The sequence below is a fragment of the Scyliorhinus torazame genome, chromosome 3 (assembly GCF_047496885.1).
Source record: "Scyliorhinus torazame isolate Kashiwa2021f chromosome 3, sScyTor2.1, whole genome shotgun sequence".
NCBI classification, from domain to species: Eukaryota; Metazoa; Chordata; class Chondrichthyes; order Carcharhiniformes; family Scyliorhinidae; genus Scyliorhinus; species Scyliorhinus torazame.
Window position 1 is genome coordinate 121309295 of NC_092709.1, and position 17421 is coordinate 121326715.

General features: G+C 48.0%; 1 protein-coding gene across 6 annotated transcripts in view; it reads left to right on the top strand.

The window, feature by feature from the left end:
- Positions 1-17421, top strand: part of ugt8 (UDP glycosyltransferase 8) — a 347377-nt gene that overhangs the window by 293185 nt on the left and 36771 nt on the right. For all 6 annotated transcript variants that reach the window (XM_072496162.1, XM_072496170.1, XM_072496166.1 and 3 more), the window contains exon 5: positions 3305-3524. In XM_072496162.1, coding sequence (XP_072352263.1) covers positions 3305-3524 — 220 coding nt within the window. The remainder of the gene's footprint in view (positions 1-3304; positions 3525-17421) is intronic.

Here is a 17421-nt window from a genome sequence, read left to right on the forward strand (position 1 = left end):
AGCTCCACTCTACACTGTCAAACGGCACCTCTCCGTCCAACACCACCACCACCTCCACCTCCTTACCTTGCGCTGGAAAGACCACTCCATTCAACAGGTGCTGCACATTAGATGACAAATGCCTTTCCTTCCCAACCCTGTCTGCTCCTCCCCAATCACCTTCATGACGCACCCCTCCAACCAAACTGCCAACACCTTTGCCAAAATCTTGGCATCCGCATTTAAAAATGAAATCGGCCTATACGACCCACATTCTCTGGGTCCTTGTCCTTTTTTAGCAGCAAAAAGTTGGATGCCTGTCCCCTCATCTCCAGCAGTGCCCCTTTCGCCACCGCGTCCTCAAACATCTCCACCAATTTATCCAAGAACTTATTATAAAATTCCACCAGGAAACCACCGGCCCCAGTGTCTTCCCTGTCTGCATCTTCCCTATCGCCACCCACACTTCCTCCACCCCCACTTCCTCCACCCCCTCTGGCTCCTCCAGCTACCCTCTCCTCTACCACTACAGGACTCCTAACTGACCCAGAAACTCCCGCATGTGTGACTCATTCTCCAGAGGCTACAACCTCTCCAACCTCCTGTAAAACTGCTCAAAAACCTTATTCACCTGCTCCAGTGCAAACACCATCTCCCCCATCGTATTCCGAACCTGAATAATCTCACTCGCATTCGCCTGCTGGCGGTGCTGGCCTGCCAACAAGCGACTGGCCTTTTTCCCCATACTCATATATAACCCCCTTTGCCTGCCTCAACTGCTAAATCGCCTTACCTGTGAACAACAAATTCTCTATCAACCATTTTCGCTCCTCTCTTACCTCCCTATCCATCTATGCCTTGAACGAGATAACCTCACCCCTCACTACCGCTTTCAATGCTTCTCACACCACCGACTGGAACACCTCCTCCGTCCAAAAGCCAACATAATCCTCATTTACCCTGCCCATTTTGGTGCAAAGGTTTGGATCCGCCAACAACCCCACATCCAGGCCGGCCTTTGTGCTGGCCACTTCTCCAGGACAATCTCCAAAAGCTCTGCCTGCCTCACCTCTGACAACAGTGTCTTTCCCATCACAAAAAAAATTTATTCTCGAATATAATTGTGCACAGGCGAGAAAAATGAGTGCTCCAGTTCCCTCAAATGTAAGAATCTCCACTGGTCCGCCCTCCCATTTCTTTCATAAACGCTGCCAAGAACCGAGGCTTCGACCTAACCACCTTCGGGTTCATAACAGGTATCCAGGTCTAGTATGGCCAGCAACATCCTTTTCATGAATTGAACGGCGTCACAATCCGGGGCGTATACACTAACCAGCAGCACCAACCTCCCCTTCAGTGCACCCATCACTATTACGTACCTACCCCCCCTTATCCACCACCACTTTCTCTGTCTCATAATTTGCCCTCTTACCCACCAATCCCTTGGGCACTGCTATCGAAGCCCAAGTCAAATTCCTGGCTTACACAATCCTTCTGCAGCCTCACTGGATCCTTCAGCTTCAAATGAGTCTCCTCGGATTTCAAACTCTTTCAAAGCAAGTAACCTTTCGCTCCGTTCACTGCAACCCCCAGCCAGGGGTTGAGAGGACCCATGTTCCACGTCACCACCCGAACTCCGGGGGGGGGGGGGGGGGTGTCCCCCATTCCCCCCCATTCCCCCCCCCCCCATCCCCCCCCCCCCCCATTCCCCCCATTATTCCCCCCATTCCCCCGTTCTCCTTTCAGTCATTGCTACTCCTCCAAGCCCCACTCCAAGGGCAGGCCCCTTCCCTACCCCTAGTCGCCGCCACCCGCCCTTCCTATAAATCCCCGTCACCTCCTCTCAAAACCACCTCTCCAAGCATTGCCCCATCCCCCCAACATTCCCACCTCCCAGGCCCATTGAAACCTGTTCACACAGGTTCCAATGACCGCGGCCCCTCCCCCCACCTTGCTCGCATTCGCCGGCCAACCTACGTTCGCTAGCACGACGGCCCTTGCCAGAGCCTCCTCCCCCACACTAAAGAAACACCAACATCAATGCCTCCCACACCCAATCCTTCCAAACTCCCGGAATAATCCAGTACACTGAGCCCTTAATCCCAAAAACCCACATCACCACCAACAGCCCAAACCATCCCAACCCAAACGCCCCTTACACTAAGATAGCCATAACGATAAAGAACAACGTAACAGAAGGAGCAGAACAAAAACGGTCAAAGTCCAAACTCAAAATAATAGTCTCTGCCGTTATATGTGACCCTATGCTTCGTCGGGCAAACCATTACCATGTTGCGCTTATACAATTCCGCCTTCGCCTGACTAAAGGCCTCGCAAGCTCCATTATGAGTTCCTGGTATACATGTATACCACTCCTTTCCCACATCACCTCTCATTTTGCCTTCACCCATCTCGGCCCCTTCTACTCTTAACTGTGGAAACAGACGATCACAGCTTTCAGTGGTTCATTCGCCTTTGGTTTCAACCAGAGTGACCAGTGGGCCCTATCCAACTCGTAGAGGGTGGGTTCCTCCCCCTCACCCCATCAGCTGGGCAAACATCTCCGCCAAATACCCTGTAGGCCGCCAGACCCACGATCCTCAAGTTCTACCTTTGTGACCTGTTCTCCAGGTCCTTGCTCTCAGCCCTCTATTATTGCCCACCACCCTCCACAGCTCCTCACCCATCGAGGAGAACTGGTCACTGTGCTGCGACAATCCCTTCACGTTCTGTTCTTGCTCCCGCACCGCCGTCAAAATCTTTGCCAAAGCCTGCTCCATCGGGGCAAGGGTCTCACCCACCCACTCCTTGAGCAAGGTCCTCATCTCCATCCGATGCCTGTCAAAATGTTTCAAACAGCCGCTTAAACTCCACAGCCATCATCTCGACCATCTATTCCACTATAATGGGCCTGGCTCCACCTGGCGAGTCTTCTCCTGCCATCTTTCCTACCACTGAGCTCCCCACCACCACTCTAAATGTCAGACTCTTGTTCACTCCCTTTTTCCCCGGATTCTTTTTCTTGGTTTTTGACATCCTTGAAGTTTCTCGGATTTCCCTGCAAATCCTCACATAAAACTTTCCCCTGAAGCTGGGGACAAAGGACCAAAAAACTACTCCGACAGGAGCCACTAAACATGCGACCTCCACCTACATGTCTCCACTGGAAGTCCCATGTCTGCTTTATGTTGAATAGTCTTCAGAAATGATTACAACAGCTGTGATGTGATGTATATTAAATTGGATATACTCTTTTGGATTTGAAGATATTTACTTTTGGAATGCACTTCACTGTGAACTAATAGTTTTTTTTACACGACTGTAGGTCATCCGAACATCCGAGGATTTCTAAGCCATGGTGGTCTGAATGGTATTTTTGAAGCAATGTACCATGGTGTACCTGTAGTTGGGATTCCCCTTTTTGGTGATCACTATGATACAATGACCCGTGTGCATGCCAAAGGCATGGGCATCTCAATAAACTGGAAAACTATGACCGAAGATGACCTGTACAATGCAATGTTGGCAATAATTACTGATCCACGGTAAGGGGAAAAACTATTTTCATCAACATATTAAGCAAACTATTGAGGTTGTCCTTTTATTCATTATTGTTGTAAACATGAACAAATGCGTATATTGGTAGAGACTATCAAGTTAGACAGGTAATCAGGAGAGTCTCAGATGTGTAGTGATAAAATAGCAAGCTAAGGGTTGAAAGATTTAGAAAGATTGCAAAAATTGGTTGAAGAGGTATTTTGAAGTGTCAAGGGGGGTTTTACATATAGTAACGGTGTTCAAAAGGCATCTTGACAAACGCATGGATAGGATGGGTATAGAGAGATACAGCACAAGGAAGTGCTTAGGGTTTTGGCAAAGGTTGCTATCGTGACCTCTACAGGCTTGGAGGGCCAAAGGGTCTGTTTGTGCAGTACTGTTCTTTGATCTTTCTGTTCTTCTGGGAGTTGGTGAGTGTCTAGATCTGTGCAGCCAAAAGCCGCTTTATAAACATTACATCGTCCCACTTCGGCAGGCGTACACCTTTACGAAGATCACTGACACACGCTCCAGTATGCCTGCAGCCATCACGTACTGGCCCCCGATCATCTAGGACCATCCCCAGCTGGAAGCGGACCGTCTTATTGAATAAAACAACCACTCCTGGGCCATGCTATCCAAGCCTGAGTGAAAACCCTCTCTCATCCAGGCCTTCCTGAACCTGGTCTGGTCCCGTGGGTGTCCTATTAAAACTCCACATCGGCCCTCAAACTCTTTAAATGAGAGAAAACTATCGCCCTTTTCACAAGCCACGCCCCAGGCCCTACATGTTCCAGGTACTAGCCTTGTCATGGGGTCTCTCACCACCACCCCCCCCCATCACCTTCGACTCAGCCATTAGCACCGTGATGAATCATCCCTTCCTTGCAAATTCCTAGGTCCCAGCCGCACCTGAAAAGACCAGCCCCACCCAAAGGATGAGACAAAGGAAATCCCCTGGTCACCGTTAGTTCTCTGTCCCGCTTCTCTCTTTCTTTCCCCCCTACCCCCACCCAACATGGCACAGTCCCTTCCCCCGCTCCGCTCCCATTCACTAGTTTACTCCTTATTAAGACCATAAAAGCATAAGACAGACATAGCAGCAGAATTAGGCCACTTGGCCCACTGAGTCTGCTCCGCTATTCAATCATGGCTGATATTTTTCTCATCCCCATTCTCCTGCCTTTTCCCCATAACCCCTGATCCTCTTATTGATCAAGGACCTATCGATCTCTGTCTTAAAGGCACTCAGTGATTTGCCCTCCACAGCCTTCTGTGGCAAAGAGTTCCACAGATTCTCCACCTTCTGGATGAAGAATTTCCACCTCATCTCTGTTTTAAAAGATTGTCCCTTTAATCTGTGATTGTACCCTCTGGTTCTAGTTTTTTCCACATCCACTCTATCCAGACCCCTCAATATCCTGTACGTTTCAATAAGATCCCGCCTCATCCTTCGCCAACGAGTACAGACCCAGATTCCTCAACAGTTCCTCATATGACAAGCTCTTCATTCCAATGATCATTCTTGTGAAACTCCTCTGGACCCTTTCCAAGGCCAGCACATCCTTCCTTAGATACAGGGTCCAAAACTGCTCACAACACTCTACTACAACATCTTCAACAAACCCATCCTGTTTTCACATAAAAAGTCCCATTGGCCCTCCTCAGACCAGTCCCAGTCCTTTTTCATGAAACGCCTGCTCCAGTGTTTCAAATGAATGGTCTTTCGAGTCCATTGCGACTCTCCGACTTGCTGGATACACCAGTCCGAAACATAAGAACATAAGAACTAGGAGCAGGAGTAGGCCATCTGGCCCCTCGAGCCTGCTCCGCCATTCAATGAGATCATGGCTGATCTTTTGTGGACTCAGCGCCACTTTCCGGCCCGAACACCAAAACCCTTAATCCCTTTATTCTTCAAAAAACTATCTATCTTTATCTTAAAAACATTTAATGAAGGAGCCTCTACTGCTTCACTGGGCAAGGAATTCCATAGATTCACAACCCTTTGGGTGAAGAAGTTCCTCCTAAACTCAGTCCTAAATCTACTTGTGTAGAAGATTGTAGTTTAGTCGGGCAGTATGGTCGGCACGGGCTTGGAGGGCCGAAGGGCCTGTTCCTGTGCTGTACATTTCTTTGTTCTTTGTTCTTTGTTCTTTGTACTTCCCCTTACTTTGAGGCTATGCCCCCTAGTTCTGCTTTCACCCGCCAGTGGAAACAACCTGCCCGCATCTATCCTATCTATTCCCTTCATAATCTTATATGTTTCTATAAGATCCCCCCCTCATCCTTCTAAATTCCAACGAGTACAGTCCCAGTCTACTCAACCTCTCCTCGTAATCCAACCCCTTCAGCTCTGGGATTAACCTAGTGAATCTCCTCTGCACACCCTCCAGTGCCAGTACGTCCTTTCTCAAGTAAGGAGACCAAAACTGAACACAATACTCCAGGTATGGCCTCACTAACACCTTATACAATTGCAGCATAACCTCCCTAGTCTTAAACTCCATCCCTCTAGCAATGAAGGACAAAATTCCATTTGCCTTCTTAATCACCTGTTGCACCTGAAAACCAACTTTCTGCGAGTCATGCACTAGCACACCCAAATCTCTCTGCACAGCAGCATGTTTTAATTTTTTATCATTTAAATAATAATCCCTTTTGCCGTTATTCTTACCAAAATGGATAACCTCACATTTGTCAACATTGCATTCCATCTGCCAGACCCTAGCCCATTCACTTAGCCTGTCCAAATCCCTCTGCAGACTTCCAGCATCCTCTGCACCTTTTGCTTTACCACTTACCTTAGTGTCGTCTGCAAACTTGGACACATTGCCCTTGGTCCCCAACTCCAAATCATCTATGTAAATTGTGAACAGTTGTGGGCCCAACACTGATCCCTGAGGGACACCACTAGCTACTGATTGCCAACCAGAGAAACACCCATTAATCCCCACTCTTTGCTTTCTATTACTTAACCAATCCTCTATCCATGCTCCTACTTTCCCCTTAATGCCATGCATCTTTATCTTATGCAACAACCTTTTGTGTGGCACCTTGTCGAAGGCTTTCTGGAAATCCAGATATACCACATCCATTGGCTCCCCGTTGTCTACCGCACTGTTAATGTCCTCAAAAAATTCCACTAAATTAGTTAGGCACGACCTGCCCTTTATGAACCCATGCTGCGTCTGTCCAATGGGACAATTTCCATCCAGATGCCTCGCTATTTCTTCCTTGATGATAGATTCCAGCATCTTCCCTACTACCGAAGTTAAGCTCACTGGCCTATAATTACGCACTTTCTGCCTACCTCCTTTTTTAAACAGTGGTGTCACGTTTGCTAATTTCCAATCCGCCGGGACCACCCCAGAGTCTAGTGAATTTTGGTAAATTATCACTAGTGCATTTGCAATTTCCCTAGCCATCTCTTTTAGCACTCTGGGATGCATTCCATCAGGGCCAGGAGACTTGTCTACCTTTAGCCCCATTAGCTTGCCCATCACTACCTCCTTGGTGAAAACAATCCTCTCAAGGTCCTCACCTGTCATAGCCTCATTTCCATCAGTCACTGACATGTTATTTGTGTCTTCCACTGTGAAGACCGACCCAAAAAACCTGTTCAGTTCCTCAGCCATTTCCTCATCTCCCATTATTAAATCTCCCTTCTCATCCTCTAAAGGACCAATATTTACCTTAGCCACTCTTTTTTTGTTTTATGTATTTGTAGAAACTTTTACTATCTGTTTTTACTCTCATAATCTATCTTACTCTTCTTTATAGCTTTTTTAGTAGCTTTCTGTTGCCCCCTAAAGATTTCCCAGTCCTCTAGTCTCCCACTGATCTTTGCTACTTTGTATGTTTTTTCCTTCAATTTGATACTCTCCCTTATTTCCTTAGATATACACGGTCGATTTTCGCTCTTTTTACCGTCCTTCCTTTTTGTTGGTATAAACCTTTGCTGGGCACTGTGAAAAATCACTTGGAAGGTTCTCCACTGTTCCTCAACTGTTTCACCATAAAGTATTTGCTCCCAGTCTACCTTAGCTAGTTCTTCTCTCATCCCATTGTAATCTCCTTTGTTTAAGCACAAAACACTAGTGCTTGATTTTACCTTCTCACCCTCCATCTGGATTTTAAATTCCACCATATTGTGATCGCTCCTTCCGAGAGGATCCCTAACTATGAGATCCTGAATCAATCCTGTCTCATTACACAGGACCAGATCTAGGACCGCTTGTTCCCTCGTAGGTTCCATTACATACTGTTCGAGGAAACTATCGCGGATACATTCTATAAACTCCTCCTCAAGGCTGCCTTGACCGACCTCACTCCTTTGTTGTAGAACACCGCATTTGACTTATTGATTGCCAGCTCGGTCCCGATGCCCTGGTCGATCCGCACTGTGTGTCCGTCCCAGTCAATGATACAGTTCTTGGCCCACTCCAGGACCTGCTCCTTCCTTCAAAAGCTATGAAAACAAATAATCGCTGCCAGTGCTCATTCAATCATGGCTTGAACCAGAATGCCCGATGGAGCCCGATCCAATTCTGGAGGGGCGAACAGTTTGTCTCACCCCCCCTCCCCCCCTCATCCCCCTCTCCCCCCTGCCCCCTCATCCCCCTCCCCCTCATCCCCCCTCCCCCCTCATCCCCCCTCCCCCCTCATCCCCCCTCCCCCTCATCCCTCCCCCTCCCTCCCCCCCCCTCCCTCCCCCCTCCCTTCCCCCTGCCCTCCCTTCCCCCTGCCCTCCCTCCCCCCTCCCTCCCTCGCCCTCCCTCCCTCGCCCTCCCTCCCTCCCCCCCCTCCCCCTCCCTCCCCCCCTCCTCCCTCCCCCTCTCCCTCCCCCCCTCATCCCCCCCAGCATATTTCATTTTACTTATTCTTAACATTAATACAAAGGCACAAATGGCTCATTTTAGCAGTGGTTGTTTACATTCGTTCATGAGGTATAAATTCTCAGGCTACCCACATATTAAATTCCCAAAGGGTAGAGCAGTTGATGTGGTGTATATGGATTTCAGCAAAGCGTTTGATAAGGTTCCCCACGGTAGGCTATTGCAGAAAATACGGAGGCTGGGGATTGAGGGTGATTTAGAGATGTGGATCAGAAATTGGCTAGCTGAAAGAAGACAGAGGGTGGTGGTTGATGGGAAATGTTCAGAATGGAGTTCAGTCACAAGTGGAGTACCACAAGGATCTGTTCTGGGGCCGTTGCTGTTTGTCATTTTTATCAATGACCTAGAGGAAGGCGCAGAAGGGTGGGTGAGTAAATTTTCAGACGATACTAAAGTCGGTGGTGTTGTCGATAGTGTGGAAGGAAGTAGCAGGTTACAGAGGGATATAGATAAGCTGCAGAGCTGGGCTGAGAGGTGGCAAATGGAGTTTAATGTAGAGAAGTGTGAGGTGATTCACTTTGGAAGGAATAACAGGAATGTGGAATATTTGGCTAATGGAAAAGTTCTTGAAAGTGTGGATGAGCAGAGGGATCTAGGTGTCCATGCACATAGATCCCTGAAAGTTGCCACCCAGGTTGATAGGGTGGTGAAGAAGGCCTATGGAGTGTTGGCCTTTATTGGTAGAGGGATTGAGTTCCGGAGTCAGGAGGTCATGTTGCAGCTGTACAGAACTCTGGTACGGCCGAATTTGGAGTATTGCGTACAGTTCTGGTCACCGCATTATAGGAAGGACGTGGAGGCTTTGGAGCGGGTGCAGAGGAGATTTACCAGGATGTTGCCTGGTATGGAGGGAAAATCTTATGAGGAAAGGCTGATGGACTCGAGGTTGTTTTCGTTGGAGAGAAGAAGGTTAAGAGGAGACTTAATAGAGGCATACAAAATGATTAGGGGGTTGGATAGGGTGGACAGTGAGAGCCTTCTCCCGCGGATGGAAATGGCTGGCACGAGGGGACATAGCTTTAAACTGAGGGGTAGTAGATATAGGACAGAGGTCAGAGGTAGGTTCTTTACGCAAAGAGTAGTGAGGCCGTGGAATGCCCTACCTGCTACAGTAGTGAACTCGCCAACATTGAGGGCATTTAAAAGTTTATTGGATAAACATATGGATGATAATGGTATAGTGTAGGTTAGATGGCTTTTGTTTTGGTGCAATATCGTGGGCCGAAGGGCCTGTACTGCGCTGTATTGTTCTATGTTCTAAAAGGGGAACTCGGGTCGTGTATATCTGTGGGTGGGAGGCTCTTGCTTCCATTTGCGGAGCTGGAATGTGAGGATGTCAATCTATATTACTGCAATCAGGAGGAGGACTTTGGCTATGTGGGAGATGGGGTTCCAATTTGCAATGTCTTCCTACCAGGTGGGGGTTTTAGTCTCCACTTCTAACAATTATTGGGTGGTATACTGGCTGGTGGTGGTCGCGGTTTCTATCAGTTGTCGGTGGTGGTGTTTGGGGCTGGCTTAGGTCCTATCCTGATTTTGTACATGGCCAAGTTACTCTTGGTGAGTGTCCCGGGGCATTTTTGTCCTTTTCCTGGGCCCATTGGACCTTTTGTATATTCCCCTTTGATTGTTACACCCGAATAAGGTGCTGATGTTGGGGTCTATCCATAAGGTACCGTCCTCACATTCCTCTGCACTAGGTGGTGCGAACTATAGGTACCCTGCGTGTAAAGGTAACGGGTTTATATTGTCCTGTAAGTTTAAAATGTCCTGTAAGTTGAGTCCGGTGGCTCAGATAATGATTTTGATGAAGAGGAGTGTTCCTGTACTTACTGTGGTTTTGTCTGTCGTCCGCGTATTCCCGTTATAATTGTGTTGATTTTTGTCTGTCGTCCGTGTATTCCTACGGAATCAAGTATAGTATTGTGTCATTATCTTTTGTTTAACATCTGTATTTATTGCTCCTTTTCTCTTATTCCAGTTACCCATTGTAATTGTGTTGATTGTCACCATGCGTGACTCCCCCATTTTTTTTTTAAGTACGTTTAGGAGAGAGACAAGAAATGCAAATTAAAGTGCAGGAAATCATCTATGCATGTTTCTCACAGCCAGCCTGGCCGAGGCTTCGAGTGGTCAGACACTTTCTTCGACCTGTCTCTCTCTTGATCACAACCATGGGTGGTTGAGCCTTAGCTTAACCAGCCGAATTTCAGGGTGGCCAGATTATAAAGTTTGGTCCTGGGAGCACACAGGAATTCATTGTGGCACAAAAGTTCCAACCTTGTAAGGGCTGACAGCCTGTGTTGCCATAGCAGCAGTGATCAGCAACCATTGTGTCTTATGTGTAAATAGCACGTGGAAGCGACCCAAAGGGCTCTAGAACGGAAGGGTTGAAGAGGCAAGGCTTTAGAGTACAGAGCGTTGTGGGAAATACGTTCTTAATCCCACAACCAACCAGAGAGTATAGATCAGACTTGAAGAGAAGATTAAGACCTGCCCAGATCTGTGTAGTGTGTAGAAAGCCATTCCAGATAATAGGAAGGCGATATGAGGTGCGTATGGGCCACTGAGGGTGAATGTGTGGGATCCCCGGGTAGGGTGGGAGAAATGCCGTTTCTCCACTACCCGAGCATTACTTGACCATTTTGGAGTCCCCAAGCAGGGCGGGGAAAATGCCATGTCCCCCTACCTGAGTGAACGGGAAGAATTTGTAGTCATATGGGTTCGATTCCATGCTCATTGTTAATTCAGTGGTGTACTTTTATGATGCGGGAAACGGGCAAAGTGGCCATGGGCTACTGAACTGTTAATTCAGCGGGGTACTTCTACCAGTTTGATTCGGCGTCGCGCCGATCTACGAATTTGATGAGGTATGTGAGATTTGGTGTCGTGCCGACATGAGTTAAAACCGTGGGATGAAAAGAGAAAATGGAAGAGGAAGAAAAAGAAGAAGTAGGAGGGCAGGCTCCACCAGAAATTGGACACCTGAATTCTTAGTAGGTGTCCGTTTATCACCATCTGGACGCCTCCGATATTAGCTTAGAACAGCGCATGCCTCAGCTGTTCTGTTAAAATCCCCAGAAGAGGCTCATCCCCTGAATCATCTGGCTCTTCTGGCCGCCAGACTCGCGCCTGCAGGATCACAACATACTCTGGCTGTTTGCTGTGTGGTTCTGTGAATTGTCTGATCGGTCTGTTCTTACCAATCTGCGAGCAGGGTCACGGTACCGTAATGGAGGGTTGGGGTTTTGGCATAGGGTAGTCATGGTCCGGGGTCAAGGAGGTGGAAGCAATGCTGCTAGGGGACTGAGGATAAATCGGTGGTAGGCGCCAGGCAGGCATGGAGCTTAGGTAAACCAAGTTGTGGTTCTGAGAAGGGTGAAATAAGTCATTTGTTTCAATTGGGTCAGGTGGATCGCTCTTCTGCAGAGGATCAAGTACGTCTCTAGGGTTGCTGTCCTCCGAAATCGAGTAAGTCGCTGGGTTGCTATCAAGATCAAGCAAGTCATCATCTGAGTCCAGTTCAAGTGTGAAGCCAGCCTGCATCGGCGGGGCAAAGGGAAGGGGGTCGTCATGAGGGGGGAGTGGTTGGTGAGTGGGCGGGGCATCATCATCTCCCATTGCCAAGGTGACATGGTGGGAGTGGTTACATTGGGCTCAGTACGTTTTGAGTTGATTGATGTGGAACCAACCAGTCTTGCCGTTAGGGTATGCGATCTTGTAAACAGAAGGGCTCGCTTTGTCTGAAATGACGTATGGGCCTGCAAATTTAGGGGATAGGAAGGAGCTTGGATTGTCCAGCGAGATCATAACTTGCTGGCCAACTGTATATTCTGTGGGATGGATCTTTTAGTCATAGTAGGGTTTACTCTGCCTTTTCCTAGCGACTAGTCGGACAGCAGCAGCCAGTTGTGCCGCTTTAATGATCTCGGTAATCTGTTGTACTGCTTTTTCATGTGTGAGGGCGGTTACTGTGTTGCTCTGTTTCTCTGGTTCTAAATATGGCGGTCAATATGGTCACCTTCCTTAATCCTAATTATGTTTGCTTTAGAGTCGCCAGGTATCTTTCGATACCGCCACAAGGTTCAAACCCGAATACTGATCAAAGACCCAATACACCAGTTAGTTAGCTCAAAGTCAATACTATTTATTTACACACACAGTAATATCTACACATGCACAAAGTACTACAAACTAAATTATCTCTACCGCTAACACCTATACTTAGCTTCGGGTGCCCACTCATTCAGAGGAACAATGGCCGTTGTTCGGATCTGAGGCTGTTGGGTTTGAAGGTATACAGGAGAACAGCTAAGGTCGTCCGTCTGGTATCGAGCGTTGACCTTGGACTTACTTGCTTCCGGTGCAGCTGGTGGACTGGTCTCTCCGCTTTGAGAGCCAAGTCCAAGAGAGCGATTCTCTCTCGGGGGTTTCTTCTTATACCCGGAGGGGCTTCGCGTGCTTTTGGGCGGGCCTTAAACTTGGCCCCAATTAATTGGCCGCATCTTGATCACTGGTATTGATCTTGACCAATAAAGGGGCGGGTGCCCTGATGGCTGGGCGTGTCTTTGGTGGCCGTTGGCCTCGCTTTGTTTGCACTTTCGGTTTGGGGAACTGGAGCTGTATCGGCTGCTTGAGTATCTTTCCTTTGTTCCAAGAGATGGGCCATCAATATGTTTAATTGACCTACAGTTTCAGTCCGGTTGTAGATCTCCAAATTTCTTTCTCTGTCAGTCTGGCCTCAATAAAAGTTGAGACGGATTCGCACGTAAACAGAAGTTATTTATTTAGCTTGCAAGCTTGAATCATCTTACAGAAATGTAAGAGACATCCAGCTTCTTACATTCCAGAAAACGACTGAACTAAAAGACAAAGGGATCTCTGCAAAATCAATTCAAATGGTATCAAGTTTCACATACTCGACGGACATAGGTCAGCCTATGTCCCTCCTGACCTGTTCGATCTATTCTGATTGGCTCACTTCCAATCCCTTTCTCTGGCCCCTATCAATGCAGCATCACTCTCATAGACCCACCTCTTCCTGCTTTTTCCATGCGGTCTCAAATTCCTTTGTCCCTAACTGCAAGAATCAAAGTGGCTTATTTCTACATTACATTAACTAGTAACTCTAAAGTAACTATTTTATATCACATTCGTCACTGTCAGGGAGCTGCCTTCCCAGTACACACAGGCTCTGTGCCTGCTTGCTTTCCTAACATTGTCCATAGTTCCCTACATTCATTGCAAGCATTCATTTTGTATTCTGGAAGTGGCCATTCCAGATGGCTGCACCTCCTCCTTGTGATCCTCAACGTGAAGTGGGAAGGATCAAATTACTGCATCATCTTCGTTCTCCTCCTCAGTCGGGCACCCATAAGCAAGGATAGGCCCTACGCGACTCTGTCCTATGGGTTGGAGCTTTTACCTAAATTACTTTATGTACACACATCATTACAAAATTCTACGGGGTGCTACGACATTCAGGCATGCATTACAAAATAAAAAAACTGGAACCTCTAACTGTCCTTAACTAAACTATCCTTAATCAATGAAAACATGTACAACATTTTAAACTATACAGTAGCAGCAACACAGGTCTCTCTGTCTTGGCAGTCAAGCACAGAGTTTTACTTTTCTTTTATTAGAACAAACAAACACAAAAAAAACGGATGCACTTTAATTCAGCGCAGCACGGTAGCATTGTGGATAGCACAAATGCTTCACAGCTCCAGGGTCCCAGGTTCGATTCCGGCTTGGGTCACTGTCTGTGCGGAGTCTGCACATCCTCCCCGTGTGTGCGTGGGTTTCCTCCGGGTGCTCCGGTTTCCTCCCACAGTCCAAAGATGTGCAGGTTAGGTGGATTGGCCATGATAAATTGCCCTTAGTGTCCAAAATTGCCCTTAGTGTTGGGTGGGGTTACTGGGTTATGGGGATAGGGTGGAGGTGTAGACCTTGGGTAGGGTGCTCTTTCCAAGAACCGGTGCAGACTCGATGGGCTGAATGGCCTCCTTCTGCACTGTAAATTCTATGAAAATTCACTTAAAGAGGTTGGGGGGTTTGTTGAAGTCCAAAAAGGGAATACCAAATAATGAACTTGTCACACCAGATTGGTGTCTCGGTTACTATCTCTGGGTATAGTGGATGGCAGGGATGGGAAACATTCACAGCCTGTGTGGTAGGGGTCAGGGGGGTCGCATCCGCGCGCAACTGTAGGGATCCCGCGAAGATCCAAATGTACACTATGATGGTTGTCTTCATGTTCTTCTTTCTTTCGTAATCTTACTGAAGCTTCTGTGGTTCCGGAGTTCTGTGGACACGAGCATAATTTCTGGTATTATCTTGTTTAAGATCTCGTCCGTCCTTTTATTCCCAATTACCCATTATAATTGATCACCATCTGTGACTCCCTCTTTTTTTTTTAAACCAAGGATTTGGGACAAGCCATCCGAGAAAAAAAATACTGACACAGCAGTCTCGCAGTATGTGTGGGCGATGTGGTGAATGTACCATCCCAGTGTTTGAGGATGTAAATAGCATATGGAAAGCAACCTAAGGGTCGCTGTAAAACAAACAAAAGAGTTTTGAACCAAAAGTTCGGCCGCAGCAGGTAAGAATGGGTGGAATCCCCGGGTAGGACGGTGACCAGTGCCGTATGTGCTCTACCCGAGCGTAGCTGACCAGATGGGGGTCCTCGGGCAGGGCGGGGACCAGTGCCTTTTCTCCACTGCCTGAGCGACCGGCAAGAACGGTAAGAATTTGTGGTCGTCGTGGGGGTTGCCTATTGTGGCCATCTTCTACCTTCAAAGCTGAAGAGTAGCTATGATCGGTTGTCTGCAGACAAACTAGTTCCTCTAACAGCCATTTGGCATCAAAAGGGTAGTTCTGACTGCATCAAGATGTGGCGTGGGGCCATGAAAACCTTGAGTTAACAAACAACATTTAACATTCACAATAACACACAAACAAAACAAAAATCGTGGAGGTTCCATCAGAAAGGGCACCGTAAATCTCCATCGGTTCCTTTTTACCATCATCTGGACACCTCATTGCTCTAAAGCGAACAGAGTCGCAAAGGGATTCGTGTTGTGGGAGTCAGACTCTAAGTCATCATCTTCTCCCAGTTGCCATACTCGTGACTGGAGTAACTGTGCCAAAGCTGCTTGGGGCGAATTGGGGTCCATCTCATCGTTCAGATGAGTCTGAACGAATTGTCTCGGTGCCAGTGTTTTGTGTCGAGGTTGGAGCTGCTAGGGGGCAATCCATAATCGTCGGGCGGTGGGTCTGGATCAGGGGCTTTAATGTTCGTTATTTCAAAGGGGTCGCTGGAATCGTGTTCGGAGTCGCTGGGAGTGGGGCCTGGTGCAGGGGTGTAATCGTAGCATGGTGTGCTGGGGCTGTCGCTGCTGGTTGGAGGAAGGGAGAGGCGGAGTCGTGCCTCTGGGGGTGGAGTCGTAGTCGTGTCTGAGGATGGGCTGGACTGGTTGGGGGAAGGTAGGAATATGTCGTTCGTGGGCTGGGCGTGCTCATCTGCTGCTGCAAGCGAGATGTGGTGTGAATGGTTGTTCTGCGAGCCATAAGAGTTCCAAAGGTTACCATGTCTGGAACCTGCCTTTGCTAGGACGTCTGCCTTAACGATACCGGGGGCGGGGATGAACGATGGTGGCTACGGACTTTAATGATGCCATATTTCCGATCTTCGGCAGTTTTTAGGATATGCAGGAGTAATTGGGCTGAGGGTACTGGTTTTCTGTCTGCGGAAATGAATCCTCTGGATTCCCAGAGGGGTAGGAATTCGGGCAAACTGTTGCAGGCATATAAACTGTCAGAATATATGTCGGCTGGTGTCGGGAACGAGTCGGGGTGTTCTACAATGTAAGCTACGGCTGCTAACTCTGCTGCCTGAGCGCCTAAATGTCCTGGCAATTTCAACGATATTTCTTCTAGGGCGCGTCCCTGCACGTCTTCTACATAAATACCGCAACCGGTAATCCTTTTTACGTTTAAAACTGTGGAGGAGCCATCCACATAGATCCTAATGCGCCAATGTCTGTGGGCTGGGGTCTCTGGGGTGTAGGACCTGGTTTCGGGGGAGCTGACTTTGGTACAAAGGGTCCTGTATTGTGCTTGGTGGATATTATTTCACACTCATGTGGCGTGCCTGCATAGTGTAAATTGTCAGCGAGGAAAGTGTGGGTTTGTCTGCTTTACTGTTATGTCCCGTCCCTGTAAGAGAAGGGTCCAACGGGCTGCGCGGATCTGGCTGACTGTGCCATCCTTAAGTCTACCATCAAGTAGGAGTTATGTTGGGGTGTGCTCAGTTAAAATGGTGATGGGGGTGAGTCCTGTAATGTAAGTGAAGTATTGTACCTGCGAGCAGGTGCCTTTCGCAGGCAGAAAATCCTTGCTCGACTGGATCTAATACACGTGAGGCGTATGCCATGAGGCCTAATCGATCATGGCGTTCTTGGAGGAGCACGGCCAAAAGGGTTCGGTCGGTGGTTGCAACTTCAATTGCGTACGGGGAGAGTGGATCTGGGACCTGTAATGCTGAGGGCTCTTTTTAATGCATCCACGGCATCCGTGTGCTGTGGAAGCCATTCCCAAGGTGATTGCTTCTTGAGAAGGTCGGACAGGGGCGCTGCCTTTGTGACAAAACAGTCAATGTCGTTTCTACAGTAGCCAACCAGTCCTAGAAATGACCGGAGGGCTGTGACATTATGGGGCAGGGGTAATTTAACGATCGAGTTGATTCGTTTCTGCTCGATCTCGCGTTTGCAATGTGTGATTACTGTTCCTAAGTAAATCACTTTTTCCTGTAAAATCTGGGCCTCTTTGGGGTTCACTTTACAGCCAATTTGTTGAAGGAGTCCTAATAGTTCGGCGAGAAGCGAAATGTGCTCTCCCTTTGTGTCCGTCTGTAAAAGCAAATCATCTACATATTGGACCAGACAATCGGGTCGGGAAAACTTTGCTGAACCATTTGGCAGCTGTCGGAGGAAATTGAAGG